This window comes from Leuresthes tenuis, unplaced genomic scaffold (genome assembly GCF_036924035.1).
Source record: "Leuresthes tenuis unplaced genomic scaffold, fLeuTen1.0.hap1 SCAF_13, whole genome shotgun sequence".
Taxonomy (NCBI): domain Eukaryota; kingdom Metazoa; phylum Chordata; class Actinopteri; order Atheriniformes; family Atherinopsidae; genus Leuresthes; species Leuresthes tenuis.
The window spans coordinates 16,280,170-16,298,666 of NW_027325367.1; the positions used below are offsets into that span (position 1 = coordinate 16,280,170).

At 41.5% G+C, this 18,497-nt stretch overlaps 1 protein-coding gene across 1 annotated transcript in view; it reads left to right on the plus strand.

Annotated features, from left to right (window-relative positions):
- The window catches only part of LOC140267106 (MAM domain-containing glycosylphosphatidylinositol anchor protein 2-like), a 195,455-nt gene that overhangs the window by 116,412 nt on the left and 60,546 nt on the right, over positions 1-18,497 (plus strand). The window contains exon 9 of the mRNA XM_072362282.1: positions 10,991-11,284. Within this exon, the coding sequence (XP_072218383.1) occupies positions 10,991-11,284 (294 nt within the window). The remainder of the gene's footprint in view (positions 1-10,990; positions 11,285-18,497) is intronic.

Here is an 18,497-nt window from a genome sequence, read left to right on the forward strand (position 1 = left end):
AAAAAAAAGTAAAAACCTGGCTGCTCTCAGAGTCTGTTGGTCAAAACAACTGCACAGCAGCAGAAAATCATTTAACAGAAGACAACAAAATTAAATCACTTTGTTATTATATTGTGAATTATCGTGATTGAGATTTTTCTTTTAACCGCTTGACAGTGGAAATCACTTAAGAAATAATGCTTGAGGAACAGAACAGAAACATAATCGGTTTAATGCACGTAAAGTGTCACTCGTTAACAGTGCATTTGGGTTGTTTGTTGCAGATGTCTCAAAATCCTCATAAGATGAAACCAAAGCTATCTGCAGAGTTTTTTTTTGTGTGTGTGATTTGGTTGAAGGCTAATGATCTTTGTCTTTAGGGTACTGATTAGTGTACACTGTCTTACAATGACTGTTCAGTTTCATCAGTCCGACTAATCCAACACTTAACATTCATTGTCCTTCCATCAAATTGGCTGCTTTTACCATTGTGAAACATCTGTATACATGTGGACACCTTGTTAATGACACACCAAGCCACTTCGCTTCATCCACTGGTCCACATCACTCTGGTTTCATGACATCCTGAGCTGTTTGTTAATTACGAAGGGAGCAGCCACTCGCTGTCTTTTACAATCTCTGCAGCTCTATTATACATCAGTCATTTCAAAGAAGGCAAGGCGTAGGTGCCTCGATGACAAGACAAGCATTCAGTCTCAAAGACGATAATTGAAGAAGAAAGTCTGCTGTCAAACATCTATTTTTCTCTTATTAGATTTGATCAACAATCAACGCCCTCGCTGTCAGATTTTATAAGCCTGAAGCTGCTTAACAGGCAACTGAAAAGGGTGACCTTTTGGAAGATTGTTATTTAGCACATTTAATAATGTTAACAATAAGGCTTTACGATAATAATGAAACGCAGTGGTTTGAGAGAAAAGCACTTACACGTGAAATGGGTCAGGAAAGGCCATCTTTAGCTTTAATTTCCAGTGTGAAGTCAACCAGTGAGCAACTAAATAGGTGTTAATGCTGCATTTCATTGCATCTACTCATTGTATTGAGGGATGTGACCCCATCAAATTCACACCCCAAATCCACCAAGACTTGGAGTCCACTGCTTTTCACTCCCCCCTGATTTCCAGATTATCCATTTGGGGAGTTCCCAGAGTTGGTGTTGCCGCTGGCAGTGTAGATATCTACTTTTGCTTTGAGTTTACTGGCGCCTGTTCGGTACAGATAAGTGACTTCTGTGCGATGCTTTGCAACTTAGTCGCGATACGCTTTGTAGGGAGCTTTATTTTCCTTCTCCGCATACTGGCATGCAAACACATTGATACACACTCAAGCACCCTAACCTTTATTCTCTGCCTTGTTTTTTTTTTTTCATATCATATATACTTACACACACACACCTTGCTGCCACTCAGTGTGAACATGAAAGCAGTGTGTCGACCTTGGATGCATAATTACTGTTAGATAATCCTTTGATAATCCCCGTGCTATAAAACAGTGGGATCAATCGTATCTGCCAAGATTGTTTCCTCATTATCTTTTAAGTAGTGCAGTGTCTTCAGTTGGAGAACCTGAGCGATGCCAATGCATTAACACAGATTCTTCAATGTGCAAAAAATAAAGCAATTAAATAAAATACTGCTGTCTGACTGACGAAATAACCAAGGAAATGACTCTATTGTGATCATATAAAATGAAAGGTTTCATACGGTTTAGATTTGATTACCTGCAAAGCTTTCACTGTTCCAGTCTGATGTGGCATATTGAATTGTATGGAAGGGTTGCGTTGGCATGGTGATGCTCCTGTCATTGGGAATAATAAACTGCATTTTGTTTCTCCTGCTACTTTACCTGGATTTGAGTGGGTTGTTTGTTGGGAAATGTCTGTTATGTGCAGTGTTCTGTCAGTCAGAGTGATGCCATGAATCAGTGAAGTGTCTTTGCAGAGCAGCACGCTGTAGCTGCTGTGTGCTAAAGCGCCTCCGCCTTGCCATACGCCTGCAGCCTGTCATGGGGTAAATAAGCCCCGTTTTTGTCCCTCTGCCTGTTCTCCTGAAGGGAGAAAGGCCGAGCTGCAATTAGAAGTCTTAATAAAAGTGTTTAGAGAGGATTACGCTGCAGGTCTGCCAGGGTTTCATGCTGGGGAAGAGGTTGGAGAGTGTTTGAAGCTCTGGTCTAAAGACTGCGGAGCTCGCTAGCTCTTCAAGCTTAGGCCAGAGTTCCAGATTCCAAACCAGGCTTTAGCCCCAGCTCCACCCCCTGCAAGTTCCTTTAGAAGAGAATGTTTATTATCTTCCATTCGTTTTAACTTTTGAGGAAGACAGATTTAATGACTTTTCCTTTTTGCAACACAGCGCTAATATTTACCGTTGTGACACACTCATTAAACACACAGCTTCTTTACTCAACGGGGCTCCCAGAGATCGCAAAGCTAATACTTATTTATGAGCAAGGTCTGGAAATGAGGACACAGACCTCCCCTTCACAGTCTGTCAAGATTAAAAACCACGAGACACAGCAGCCACTGAAAAGAATTACGAGCCCTCGTGTAAAACAGGAACCAGCAAATGGGTTTGCTCTTTAGCACGTGTGTTAAATGTGCACTGAGTGGGTTTGTCCTGGATCAATGCTAGAAGACGTGATTATTGTGACTCAATGGCTGTGACTCTGAAACGTTATTTGGGTTGTGATTGGAACAATGTGGAGGACATTTTAGAGATAAAATGTTGTGGAGCTATTACAGATGGATGGTTGACATTTAAAGGCAGTTTCCAGCACAGACTTGGCTGATGGCTGATAAGCTGATAGTCGCTCATTTCATTTGCTTTATCATAATTACTGTATCTGTGGAGTCTAAACTACATTATTCCTATAAAGCACCGTGATGAGATAAGTCTCTGAAAAATTTAAGCTTCAGTGTACGATAATTCATGCTCTTGTTTGATAGATGACCACAAAGTCAGTGTTAAGACTGAAAGTCACCTCTCTTATGTAGGGGATAAATCCCTCCTTGATGAGTCCCTTTAGCATCCAGCTCACACCTGAAAATCTGGCACCACCCAGCGTTTCTGTCAATCTTAAGAATAGCTGCAGTAAATTAATTAAGCAAATCAATTAACTGCTCAGCTGATTGAAAAATTAGCTGCTTTAATAAACCCAATGTACAACCCTTTTTTTTTCTGAAGCGAATTTTAGTCATCAGAAGCTCGTGGCAGGCCTGCTCGTGTCTGTTCATCCTCCTTCCAACCACTCTGCTGCCTGTCTGAGTGTGGCTCGTCATGAGCTGACATCATCTGAGCGACCGTGCCACATGTGACTCAGTGAGGACAGGATGACTGCTGGCACTTGACCGCTCTTTTCCACTTGCTTCAACAACAAATTCGCTGACCCTGATAGACCTGGTCCCCTCTGTGACTCATCAATTGAATGCAAAGGTTCAACAGCAGTTTGGTGACTGTGCAGGAAAACGAGTTGTCTGCTGCTTTTATTCTGTTGAGTTAGGTGAGGTTTTCGTGGAGGAGAGTTGAGGATGCTTGCCACATATTGTTTCTCTCTCATTGCTATGCTAAGTGCATGTTATTTTTGGTGTTGTTTTCACTTTGTCCAATGTTCCATCAAAGACTTATTCTGTTTAAAGGGCTCATCTGATATTTAATTGGCCACTAACTAAACCCTAACCCCTGTTATCGTTGGTAATCCCGAAGCTTTCTCATATCAAACAACATACAACGTGTTTGAATTGGTAACAGTGGTGGATTCATCCTTTGAAATTCTACATTTATGATGTCTCACACGTCCCATAGCTGGTTCCCACTTCAAAGATCTCAGCAGGACTTTATTGATAGCTGTAAAAAAAATGTAATTTGTTCTTGGTGCGATGTAATGAATTAGTGAGAAATGGGACGTTCAGGGTCCATCCTCTTTTGGTCCCACAGATAACATATTCTTCTTTCATCCATGTAGGGGTGTATCCACACTTTGCTCAGTTAGTTATGTATTTGAGTTGTGGGAGAAATGGGTCCAATTCCTGTTTGTGCTTGAATTCTCAGAGGGATTGGTTTGACATCCCAGTTTTGGCTGTTCCTTAAATAATATCCCTGTTTTCAAAATAGTGGCATGGTGTAATGTTTGACAACAGTTAATTCTTCATGTTGTGTAAAAATGTAAAATATGGAATTTCAAACTTTTTACATTTGAGTTGTTTTAGATGGCAAAACTCTCTCTTCTGTTGACCCAGTTGTGAGTAGATGTTAGTTTAGCTTCATGTCAGAATTCCTCCGTGATTCTCTAAACTTGGAGCCCTTAGCACACCAACTGCTTATAAGTACTTCACACAACTCCACTTAAAAAAAGATACCCTTTTCGCATAATAATAATTAACATTGGCCTTTAGCCTGACTACATTAACACACAGTTAATAATGTGATGCTAATGAAGGATGAACCTTGTTCCTGATGGCTGGCTCTGACAAGCCTCAAGTTGACAGGATTGGTTTCTTATGTTTCCTTTTATGTTACTTGAACTTTACTTGTTTTTCTGCATGTGTATTTTCCGAGAGAGTTCTCTTTAGTGCGCGACAGTTCTGAAATGTTCCCATTTGGATTGACTGTCCCCTAGAGTGAGACATTTCGTCTGAAGCCAACAACTCTGTGTCATCAGTGGTGTTGAGCTCTGCACTGGTTTCACATTTCAGAATAAGAGCTAAATCCACGTGCTCAGCTTTAGACTGTTTGAGTTTGATTTTAACCCTAAATTCACTAATGAGCTGGACAGACCCGCTAACGTTGCTTTAACCTCTTCTGTTATCCTGGACCTGCTTCGGCAGTGTGTGATAACCTACTACACCTCAAATTATTTTAGTTGGGCCGTTTTTTTTACAACTGTATAATATATTTGGATAAACAGCATGCTTTTGCCGCTGATTTTAAAGAAGACAAGTTCATTTTTAATGTGTTCCTTACCATTAGCCCTCCCCTCTTAAAATGCCCCACATACTCTGTAAGTCTATTCGTGTTTAGATGAGGAGACTAATGCATTGTGTATTAGGCAGCGTTTGTGCCATGAACCACGAAATCCATCTAGATTGAAACCATGGTCCACTCTATCTCCGAGTTTGAAAGTAAGGTTGTTAACGTCTCACAAAGAACAGATGTGTGCAATAAGCCAATGAAGGTCCGGAAACAAGCTTAGTGAGCTGTGAATGGGGATGAAGGGCCTTAACAGCTGTCCCACAGCTGGGATGCTGTCCCGAGAAATCGGTCATATGCCAACAGTAGATGACAGCCATGCCACTTCCAGGATGATGTATATAACCTCCTGGCAGCATATGTCTGCACAACACCTGTGATGCTTTCGAAGTAGACTGCAGATACTGGAGCTGTGAGTGTGAAGTGCGCAGAAAAAAACAGTTTGTGTACTCTTTGTTTATTTGTGCATCTTTGGGGAAATCAAAGGTTAGCAAGCACAACTGCAGTCCTAGCTGCAGATATGTTGTGACTGCTTTTCACTTTGTCCATAAAATATGTAAATGAGACAAGGTAACTCAACACACTCTGCCCTTTGTACAGTACTACGGGACCAACTGCACCACCTGCAGTCATACTTTATGGAGGCGGCCATCTGGGAAATCACCACAGTGGCCAGCTGGGAAGATCTAAGAGAGAAACTTGACCAAGAAACATCTCCCCTCCCTCATTAACTGCCGTCAAGCCCCCATGAGGGATGTGCATAAACTCTTTTCCTTCCGGGGGGAGGCGCTCACGTTCTTGCACAAGTAAAAAGTCGTGTTACAGGAAGTGTGTTTTTATGCATTTTAAACTGGGGACTGGGGGCCGATGTTACAAAACAGTGGAGCAGAATTACAGCGAGCATTATGGCAACAAATCAAGCTGCAGCCCATGAGAGCATTGAAAGCCTGCTGTTCTATAATATGAGTCACATGAATTCACGAGGAGACCGCTGGAATAGGCTCCAGTCCCCCCGCGACCCTACAGTTGGATTAAGCAGGTATAGAATGGATAGAATGGATGGATGGATGGATGGATGGATGGATGGATGGATGGATGGATGGATGGATGGATGGATGGATGGATGGATGGATGGATGGATGGATGGATGGATGGATGGATGGATGGATGGATGGATGGATGGAAGGAAGGAAGGAATTCAAGAGGAGCTTGAGAGAATTTAAGTTATAAAATCTCAGGAGAATGAAATGGAGCTCAAACACACGCACACACAGTAGCACGCTATTGTGGTCAACAGTGTATCAGTGCACTAAGCCAATTTTAACACATCTGCGGATATTTATCACACTTCAGCAACTCAGGGTGTAAATGCAGCCCCTCCCATCTCACACAAACACACACTTGCACGAACATGCCCACGGTGGGCCTGAGGGACTCCAACCTCTGTCCCCAGAGGTCTGAGGCCCAGACGAACACAGAGTCCTGTCACATTGTGACCAACTCATTGGCTTCAAGCTGTCTGAGCACACAGTCTCTCACATACAGGCCCACACTCTGCAGGGCTTGCAGTAGTTGAGAACGCTATGTTGCCATGGTGATGGGAAGTGATGTCATAGTGTGCTTACTCAAAAAGGGGGACAGTGGGATCGTTTATACTCAAAGACATTTCTGCACACAGCTCTGGATCCTTATGCTGCAAATAAATGCTTATTGCCAGATATTACCTTGTTTTACAGTATCCCGCTGAAAGCCTCCAGCTATCACCCTCTACTCTCTGAGGATTGCTCCAGCTGAGGCCCCAGAGGTGTGTGACAATACTGAAGCCAGACCAGTCGGCACTGTCTTGGTTTTAGGCGAACAGAGTACTCAAGTGCACACAGTCACAGAAAAATAGACGCAGAGTTTTCAGACAACAACATCAACAAAAGTATTCCATTGAGAAACTGAGGCAGGATCACAGCGTGGTGTCACCCGTGGGCGAGACGAGAAACACTCACGAACGTGCGCATACAAAGACACAAAACCACATAGACGCACGCTGCACAAGCATACGCACACAGCGGGCGTGCCCTGCAGGCATCACTGGCATTTGGAGGACTTTGGCACAATGAGAACACAGTCGAGACCAGCAGCAGGCTCTCTGCCACACAGCGGTCAGTCTCCCACGCAAAAGGAGGGGTGGTCACTTGGAAAGAGAGTACAGGAGGAAGAACAAAATACAGAGCAGCCATGGGAGGAGGATGAGTGATTGTCTGTCTGCCTGTTTGTTTTTCTGTGATGGTAAGGTGGGAGACAGTAGCAGCTGATAACCATTATTTGTGCTGCCAAAACCAGTAGGCAGACAACTGTTATTGCCTGTCTGATCAGGGCAGTGGTGAGGCCAGGTGTAATGATGGCAAGTGAGTGAATGCACCTCTCCTCAACACGCAAACGAATGCTTGCTGCTCACCTCATGCTGTCACGTTGGCGTTTGGACCCGAGGAAATGTGGAAGAAATGTGGAAGAAATTTGCAGCATGCCAACACTTGACACCAGGCTGCTATAATCGAGACACAGTGCGAATAAGAATCAGGAAAACGTGTCTGAATGAAATTAATATCCACTGCCATGGCCTGTGTGAAGATAACTTTGCTCAGTTTTAGGTGTTTTCTTTTCATCTGTTGCAGTGCAGTGATTAAGTTCTGCCTTCATAGCAGAACAGCTGACTTAGGCATCATCCAACTCCAGAACATTTTCATATTAAGCTCAATGTTTTAAGCTTAGCTAACTTTAGGACAATAAACAATGCTGGATTTGCTTTGTGCTGTTTGAATCTTTATCTACATATTTGCTAATGCCCTTGCCACATTATCTTAGAAGTTGCTGACTCTTTGCTTCTACTACCCCCAAGTGGCTAAAAACATCAGACATGGCAGCTTGTTTCTAATTGCAGGGTTGTTCTTGTTGAACTTTGAAAAACAAGTTCTATTAACAAGATGAGGGGATTCTTTTTTAACTAAACTCATTTTTTTTTTACCCACCTCTTGTGCATTCCATAGCCTGTTGAAGGAACGGTGATGATGTAATTTTACTGTCGGTGTACAAGTTATTATTTCCCTTTTGGTGGGTAGGTGATTAATAATCATTTTAAACTGTAGAAGATTGGAGTGCATGTTGATTTCCTCTTGGACAAAAGAGAGTTGGAGCACAAACACGAGGGAAGGATTTTTTTAGTTTCACCCAAACATAAAATTTGCCCCAAAGACTTACAGCCGGACTCTGCTTTGTTTTCCTGAGATTGCTGGTGATTTCATCACCATGAAACTTCAATATGGCTTGATTCCATTCTAGCTGCAGCATTGTTTAGACAGAATGACAGTGATTCAAAAATTATCAGGGAAGCACAACAGAGTTTCATCATTGCTGTGGAGATTATCAGAGCACAAAATGCTGGCTGTAAACTATATTTGGGAACAGCGCTATGAAATAGTCTTGGAGTCTGCTGATGGTTTGGACGCACACAAAAACACAAGCACACACAAATACACATACACAGCACTCTAGGAGCTGCTGCAGTTTGCCAGGTTTACTAATTAAACAAATTTACTTGGCCAGCGTGCTTGATGAGAAACCAGACTGTCTGATCCAACCTGCTACATTTCCTGCCCTCCAAACTCAATACAGATGAACACACACACCGAGACACACTCAAGGAAAACAGCAAATGTGTCCTTTATTTAGGACTTGAACTACCTTTTTATATATATATGATTGCAATGCTCTTTTTGATTATTATTATTGAGTGTCAGCAAAGCTCGAAAATCTCTATGACATAAGGCCAAGCGCACATTTATAAGGTCTGCATTGATGTTTTATCAGCTTTGGGAGGGTGGTGCTGTAATTATCTGATGCTAGATGTGGTAGGTGGGGCTGGGAAGTGAAAAGTTGTGGCAAGTGACTGAAATGATGCAAGCACGAATGTTGAAATGATGTAAATAGCCGAGGACATATTGAGAAGGAGTTTTTTGATGAGAGTGCAGTATCAGGATGAACATTATGGTGATGTGACAGTGAAAGCAACAAGACTTTTCCTGTTGATTGTAATTGCAGTGCTGCTGCTGTTGATGGCATATTACAAGGTAGCTCTTAGGCATAAACATCTTCTGACAAAAAAAGGCATTTTCTAGGCATTACACTGTTGGATAATACAGGAACAATCAGGCAGCTGTGACCAACAGATGGATCAGATGTAAAACTTGCCGCTCCAAGAACTTCAGTGCCGTTGAAGTTGCTTTATAAGCAAGCAGTAGGCATCCCCTGTGTAAGTATTAAGAGGGTGAAGGAGACATTTTATGCTCTTTTTTTTTTTTTTTAGTTAATACAATTTTGTAAGGTTCCCTTTTCAACCATGATTGTGCAGCTCTTTTCATCGCAACTTGTTTTATGGTACAGAGCGACCCACTGGACTCCAGCCCTCTTTTCTGTAGGGTGTGCCTTAATTGAACTCAGTCCTATAGCTTCAAGCTACCTTACAAATGTAAATTTATTCTCAATGACCGTCTCAATAACCCTTTAAGAATATTTATCACCAAATAAGACAGCACACACTACCTAGCCTGCAAGCTCACAGACACGCACACAACAAAGCTATTATCATACACCAACTGTTAGAAAAACACTTTTCTGTCCATTTCCTTTATCTATAGTTCAGCCAAGGACAGTGAATAAGGATCTCTCTTTTATGCTCAATCCCATTGCAAATCCCGTGTTTAACTGGCCAGGGTTAGGAAAACACCAGACCACAAACGCTAGAGGAAAAGTATCGGCCGCTGATGTTCCAGTCATAGCTTATGTGGCTCTTCCATCACCAATGGGCTTCATTCCTCTTTGTTTGGTTTAAGTTTTCTATATTTGCTAATGTAAAGAGCTGTTGAGTATATGGCTATTTTTCTGTGGAATCAAAGAGGAATCATTTTGAGTTTGGATTTCCTAGTTGAGATATAAAACATTAAACACACAATCGATAGGATATATAATTTGTGATGAGAGTTTGTTGTTGATGGAAAAGCAAAGAACAAGAGAAAAAGAGTTTTAGCTTCCTACTTCTGAGGTGCAATGACAGTAGCATGATTTGAATTTGCACTTGGGTGGAGATAAGGATAGTGAGGCTGGATATTTCTTCAGCGAGGTGGAAATATGATGCTGAAATCCCCTGAACAGCTCAGTAAATAAGATATTTTCAAGCCTACAGAATGCAGCCACAAAAAAAGCACCAGTGTTTTTCTTTTCAGAGTTTATCATTTGGTAGTGCCTAAGACACACTTATATATGCTCCCAAGCACAGAAAAGGGGGAATTTTTAGAAATAATACAAGAGTTTTGGTTACTTTAGAGTTTTTTGAGCTTTAGTCTTCTTTTTCATCTCTGCATGTTCATGTTGCATCTGGTTATTAAATCCACTTGAACATCAGTCATGGACGGGTACAGTTGTGTTAAGTACAATAAGTACATTGACTCCTTGTTTGTGAACACTGTGTCTCAGACTCGGTGTAATCCTCTGTTGGATTAATTTACATAATCTTCATGCTTCTTCAGATATGACGGGAATGTAGGCAAATGGGACTATTAGTTTAGTGCCTGAGTTAAATTCCCTTTGCTCTCCAGCACATGAATGTTTTGTTGGGGTTGGATTGTTGGTATCATTGATTATTTGCATCTGTCTGTCAGCTCTCCATTACATAGTTCATTGTTTGCCATTGCTTGATAATACTGACCGCTGCCCTCCATGATGGTTTTACATTGCACATATGCTGAAAGTGTCTGGTCCCTGCTGTTGGCCATTACTGCTGCTAATGTCCGCATGATCCTCCCATTCAAGCTGTGTGTGTTATTGAGACTCTGCTTTGTGGCCATTGCAACTTGGATGCTCATCCGCTTCCCCTTCCATACATTTTTCGCCACCTCTCCCCTGAGTCGATCATTTCCTCTTATCCCGCCTGCTGACTTTCTAGAGCCCCATATCAGTCCCTCCTTTGTTTTTCTCTTTCTTAGTTCCCCCCAACCTGACAGTCCCCCGGGGCAAGTCCCCCCTGGTGGCCCGCGAGGGTGACACAGTGGAACTGGAGTGCCTTGTTTCAGGAAAGCCTAAGCCCATCATCCTGTGGTCGCGAGCGGATAAGGAGGCACCCATGCCGGACGGCAGCATGCAGATGGAGAGCTACGACGGCGTGCTGCGGATTGTTAATGTATCCAGAGAGATGACAGGCTCTTACCGCTGTCAGACCAGCCAGTATAATGGGTTCAACGTAAAGCCTCGGGAGGCCGTGGTGGAGCTCATCGTACAATGTGAGTAGACAGACCGTAGGTATACTCTATATGTATCTGAATTTGGGTGTAAATGCATTTTGTCAAGCAGCTTGTTGCAGTGATTTAAAGTGTTTTTCTGCATATGGTGAGCTTTTGTTAAATGGATGCACTTTCTTTATGCTTGGTGTAATTAATCTTTACGGGTTCTAGTCCACTGGGACAAAAATTGAACATTCGCCCATCTCTTTCTTTTCACACCCATCCAATTTCATTCCAAAGCCTGTGAAATGAGTCCACTCCCCTGGTACCCACATCAGGTCTGAGAGGCAACAGCTCCGACTCCACCTCTTACACTAAAGAGGACTTTATCTGCTGAGTGTGAAGAGAGCAGAACTAATGTTAACAGAGGCACAAAGCTCGAGATACTCATGTCCACACTTGTTAGGATCTGTGTGTGTGTGTGTGTGTGTGTTGTGCGTGTGTTTTTTCATGTGTGTGCGAGAATACCCACAGACAGCATGCCATATCCCCAGGCCTCAGACCCCCCACCTCTGCTGCTCATTGAAAATGTCTTTCCCCTCCTCTAATCGGTGACATTCAAAGATGGCTTAACGGCTAATTAGCGAGCAGCTAATTTATTCCCACTGGTATTCATTTTGTCTTCATTTTGTGGACATTTGAAAAGAATTTTTTGAATGAACACCGGGGATCCAAAGCAGTGTCACTCTCGCACACCACTGGGGATGTTTTTCTCGGCCAAAGAGGGAACGAAAGATGGCGAGAAAGGGAATGAAAGCGATCCATGTGGGGTGCTTACCATTCTCTGGCAAGTGATTATAGGAACTAGAAAAACTGAGTCTCATGGCTTGCATTGTTTCCTCTTGGCCTACTTACAGCAGCTAATCCATACATTCTTCCATTTCAAGTTCCATTTCAGTTTTTTTCCTCATCAAAAAGAGGAACCAGTGCGACAGGGTGTCATTTCTAAGATGCTGTGAAACATGTGATGATTAACATGCTATTACTGTTATTTTTCCTATTACTGTTGCCTTCTGTGTTTTGTGTTTCTTTGGGGTTTTTTGCCCTCACGATTGGACTCGTCAAACACAGGCCTGCAGAAAAACTACTTTTAAAGTGTGAATTATGAAACAGATTTAAGGCTACAGTTTAACTGTTGTTTTTGATTCAAGATGAACTTGACACAGCCACTACAAATATTTTGATTGAGGAGGAACAAGAGCTGCCCCTGCTTCTGTTTTCGCCAACAAGGATTAGCGCATAATTTTCCCCTCATTTTTTTTCAAGAGTTTTTAAAGGACCCTTTGCTATGGCATTCACGTTTCAGCTTAGCTGTAAACCACATCACTGTGTTGAAGGAATTAATGAAGTTCCGATGTGCTTTGAAGATGTCTGTGTTGAATATTTTTGGCTGAATTGATAGTGATTAATGCTGTGATGACAGCCAATATCAAAGGTTAGTGGCTTTGCTATGCACCAATGCTGACACCAAAGAGTAAACAAAGGATTTACACTCTAAGATGCCCTTCATTAATTAGCAGCTCTGTGTGGATCTGCTGCTTCGTGTCTGGTGGGATAGAACAAATTGCTGAATGCAAAATTCAATAAACAAATCGCATCTTATTTATTTTTTAGCAAGACCAAAAGAAGACGAGGCAAACAGCTGTCATATGTTCACACGCCATCCTCATACTGAACTCTTGTTCCATATTTTAATCATGTTTGGAAAATGAATGACGTGGCTTCCCCTTCCCTGCTCCCTCTCACCAGAGACCAGTTTGCAGCAGTAGGTCACCACGACCCAACTTTCATTTATAAAGCGGCAGGGACATACACTGCATTCTGGCCAGCATTTGTCTCGTCACAATTACAGAGGGGGCAGAAAAAAAAGAAAGACAAATAAGCGCTGTCCAGAAGCTTTTTGGTCAACTGAGGTAATTACACAGTATTTATGAAAAGCTGATTTTTTTTTTCTTTTTCCCCGCTCTTGGTGCCAAAACACACGCTGCATCTTCCTGCACATCAGTGACAAGTGAATAATTGACACACAACACATGTAAACATGGCCTTATTAAAATTTATTGTACATGGACACAAATTGCAAGCAGGACAGTTAATTATTAAGAGGTCAAAAAGGAGGAGCAGGTGGAGTTAGTCGACACTTATTACTGTTACTTGGGTGTTCAGCTTCTGTCAGTACTTTTCAAACTTTATTCCAATCTACATTTGTTTTAACTCACTGTTCACGTCACTCTGCCATAGCTGGGTTAGATTTAGGCCTGCTACGGATTAAAAATGTCTTGGTGTCTTGTTTTAAAATAGTCTAATATTAAATCTAATTTACCTGGGAGAAGAGTGAAACTCTATCTGCAAGACATAAAAAGAACTTTAAGCACAAAATAAACTTCCCACTGAAATAGATCACTTTGAAAGTGAAAGTGAAAGTGCTAGATGTCACAACAAAAAGGCACAATTAGGAACGTACCGTGCAAAAGTCTTGAGCCACCCCTCATTTCTTTACGTGTTACCAGAAAGACATTTGAAACGTGAGTAAACATTACTGGAAATACAGTATATAAGTTTCTTTAAGTAGTCTTCAGAAATAGTTCTCCAGGACACTCAAAAACTCTTCTTTGAATGTTGGCTGCCTTTTGTTCCGTTCTTTGTCATGATGACCCCACATTGCTTTGATAATGCTATCAGGTCTGCGCTCTCCAGCTGCCACTGATTTTCAGTCCACTTCTTGTGTCATTTGGCATACCTCAGCCTTTTCTCCAAGTTTTCTTTCCTTGAGAATGACTTCTTGACAGACACCAATCCCCTATGGAGCTTCAATGAACAGTCGATGGATACTGTTCATCTGCTGCTGATAGGTTTTTTTTTTAAGCCTGACACTTCTTTTGTCCTTCACTTGCACAGTTTCCTCAAATTCTCAAGGACACACTGCACACCATACTGAGATAAGTTTCCAAGTTTTCAGTAAATACTCTTTTGGAACCATCTTCTATGCCCAAAAATGCTTTTTTTTTGTTTGTCTTTTTGTATGGATGTAAAGAAATAGAGTGATAAAAAAAATGTCTGTGTTTTTGACAGGCTGCCAGTGACAAAGTGCCAGTTGAAATTGGTTCTTTCGTTAGTTGTTTGTTATGTGTGGACTGAACACTGGCTAATCTCTCCTGAAAATGGTCAGGTAGGAGGACTGAACAGAAAATGAGTGAAAAAGCTCAAAGAAAACTTTGGAAGACCTTCAAAAAGTCTGCTCCACATTAAAATAACTCAAGAATGTCTGGTTCCATAAAAGCAAAATAGAAAGACGTGACAAGTAGTTTGTATGCATCGAAGCGAACCTTTATTATCAGTTCAATGTCAGGTGGCTCAGTTGGCATAATGCTAATTATCGGCGATGCATTTGATTTGTCTTCAACAATGTATTTACATACTGTATCTACAGTACCAGTCACAACTTCAGACGCATTGATTCACTGATTATGTTTTTGATGATGAAGACGTGTTGCTGTTCGTACCTCTGCTCAGTAAGTCTTGCCAAAGTAAATTAACTTAGTAAAGAAGTCAAGTATGCACTACGATTCTGCTCCTACACTGATCATAAATGTCAAGTCTGCATCCGGTTCTTGCAACAGGGGCAGGATGATTCAAGGTTTGGACAGAAGCCAGGCAAACTTTTACAAAGTTACAGCTCAGTCTGGTTGAAATGTCAGGCTTGATAAAGACTAATTATAAAGATGAGAGCGAAAGCGAGATGAAACAAACAGGAATGAAAAAAGACCCGGAAATCTAAATCAATCTCCCTGCAGAGTATATTGAGTTTGGCATGACAGATGATCTCTAAGAAACAGAGGAAGAACAGGACCTTTGGGCAAGACATCCCTGTGACCTTCATCAGCCTCTAAAAATTCTACAAATACTAGGACTGTAAAGCTGTGAGGTTTTTTTTTTTTATCTTTATGCCCATTTCAGTCCAGAGTGCAACAGTAAAGGTTGAGAAACAAACCTTTTGCAGTAATTTGCAGAAGCGAGCGATGTTTTTGAAGGTCTGCTACCCTTGAATGACCTCCATCTCAGAGCTCAGAGCCGAGGTCAATATCAGTTGTGCTTTTAGGAACGCTTTCCCTCCTCCGACACCTTATTGCCAGTAGTAGACAGAGGACACATACAGGAATGGCTGTTAGTGATGCTCAGATGGAGAAGACATGCCTCAAGAAACAAGCAGGGGGAGACTCTGTGCCAAAGGCTTCAGCTAAGAAATATTCATGCATTTATTCTATCCTCTTTTTTTCCACATAGATTTACAGTGGCATTTGGTTGCGTCATATCACACACACACACACACACACACACACACTGTGAAGCACATCAATTCACAGTAAATAATCAAATGTCTCTCCCTTTCAATCCAGTTCATTCTGAGAACGCGATTACTTATTATATAGTACTATAAAGCACCTCTCTTTTGCTACAGTTCTTGATGTCATACAACACTTTGATCTGCTCTCCATCTTCAAAGCAGAACATATAATGATGAGACTTTTTTAAGGCTTTGGTATTGATAAATCAATCATTCTGTCATGTTCTTTGCTTCAGAGCTGTTATTTGTTTGTCAGACTCTTGTTTTTTTTTTATTAATAGCTGGCATCAAAGCCCCAAATTTAAAAGGCACTTGAGCCATTAGATTGCTTTGACACACTTGGGGAATATCAATTAAATGCATCCACCTTTTATGCACGTCAGCACATGCTGTTGTCTACATTTGCCAAATAACTGCACCTTTGTTCATCCTCCTCAGCTTGAGAATTTACTTTATTAACACAAGCTGGCCCTTCTTTTGTTGTTTGCTCCAAATGCCTGTCGGTATGCCTCATACCCTCTTTCTTTCTCTCTTGGCCTGTCTTACGGTGTGTAAGCACAAGCCAATCCCCTTGAGATGCTTTTCTCGCCTGCATTTCCAGGTCCCAGCGTGAGACGCCTGCCTTTGGTGGTGAGCCATGTGCAAAGCCGCGTTTAGTAACTTGATCAAGGGGCCGAGGTACAGTTCTCTGAAGCAAAGAGCATTAGAGGCGTAAAGGAACGACTCTGGCAAGTCAACAGCTTTGATATGTAAAAACCTGCATCTGTTGGCTGGCAAAGGCGACGCCAGGAGGAGAGGTGTAGGGTAGGGAAGGCGCCTGCCTTTAGAGTCGTCGCTTTAATAGAATTGCAAAAGCCAAATCCCAAGCTGTGACACCCTAATGTTCTTAGTCTAACTGACTTGGCATGGTCCAGAGGCTTGAGAGAGGGACTGGAAAGAGATAGACAGAAGAAAGAGATGTGGAGTGGTCTTCTGTCCTAGATCCCACTCTGTCAGAGTGCGACTTATCAAGTTCTTCTTCAGCCCAGATGCATAAGAATCTTTTATCCAGACTTCCTCTCCTCCTTTTCCGATCATCCTCCATGACACCTGCCTGATGTAACCGATCAAATGTCCCCTTGAGCAACCACCTCGCTTTCTGACATACATCAAACGGACAGGATAGAGAGCTACTGTCTGGGCAAAAGTAATGAGCAAGATTACACCATCATTGTTTTTAATTAATTTCCCTTTTTGCATCAAGAGGGCTTGCGACGTCGGCCCCTGAGGCCTGCTGTTATATCATAGCGATTCGCATTAGCTTAACTCCAACCTAATGTCAGCAAATCAATCTTTTGCATTGCAGCAGGACTCGCACACAGCATTTGGGGATGAAAGTTTAATAGCCTTTATTTTTGTGGAACAATATTGAATTGATCAGCCGCATCACATCCACAGCAGAAAAGGTCATTTCTGTAAATTCTGCACGTAGCTTGTAGACGGAAGCCTGCACACTGCTAGGACAGAATGATTCATAACATGGTCAATGACTGAGCTAAAACTATCTGTGGATCACCAGATCTTCTTCGCAGTCAAGCATATACGCTGATTTTGGGCAATTGTAGATTTAAATTCATAGAATATCCTTACATTTTAATAACAAAATGGTAATGCAGATGGTGCAGCAACTACAGCATAAGGGATGGAGTGTGCGTGGATACACAGAGTTTCCTTACATTATTCAATATAGGGGCTCATTATAGCACTCATATATCAGCGGTGTCGTTTTATATTCTGTATAGATCTGTTCGACTTCATAATTAATGTTTTTTCCCCCCATCAAGAATCGCCGTTGAAGCATCTGATGCCACAAAGGTTAATCTCCGACATAAATGTTCCTGCTTCCATCTAAACACAGGCTTTGTTTCTCTTGTATACTCCCACATACATCACAGCTTCTCGTGCCGTTTTGCTATATGTTATATATGCAAATCTGACATTTTTCTAACGGCACTCTTGTACATCACATGTTAATCCAAAACACAACACATAAAGAGACTGCAACAACAAGCAACAGCTTTGTCCAACAGGTTTTCTTGCATCTCTTCAGTTCTTCACTTTATTTGAGTGCTATTGTATTATTTACTCCCTAAACATATAAGCTAAAAGGTTTAGTGGTAAAAACATCAAAATATCAGGGCGTCTTAGTTTGTAGGAGGATTTTATGACCCTTCACTTGGACACACATGCAGTATACTTCATAATGTTGTTAAATCTAGCAACAAATTGAACAAATGCAGCTGCTAATGACACATATTGTGTTTATGATTAAGTGCTATAATGTGTATGTTTATTCAAATCAGTGTGAGAGCAAATCAGGCCTGCATGTTTGCTTTTTTTTCACATTTCCATGTTTCCCAATTCACATGGACTCCAATTTAATTTATTTTTAGATTTTGTCTTGATAATGTATATCGTCACTGCACAAATTCAATCAGCACAAGAGTCACATTAGGTGTTCCACTTTGCCTTTTTTTCTCTGAACGTTGCTAAGCTACAGCACCATGAATAAAAATCAGAGTCACAGTTCTTCCATACAAAGACGCACCTCTGAACTTACGTGAAGGTAGCTTTATAGTTATAATAAATTGAATTGATTAGATCTTGAAAACATTTTTGAAGTAAAAAAAAGGGGTGAGTGCCTTTTCATATTTCGAGGGTATATCATTTTGAAAAGGCATGCGAAACTAGGATGTAAAGAGAGCATTTGTAAAGATGTAAATGGATGGTTGTCAACATCATTACAAGTCAAATGGACAGTACAACACACCACAACAACGATAACATTGATGGCAGAGAAACAATATCATTGGGATCACTTTCAGATTG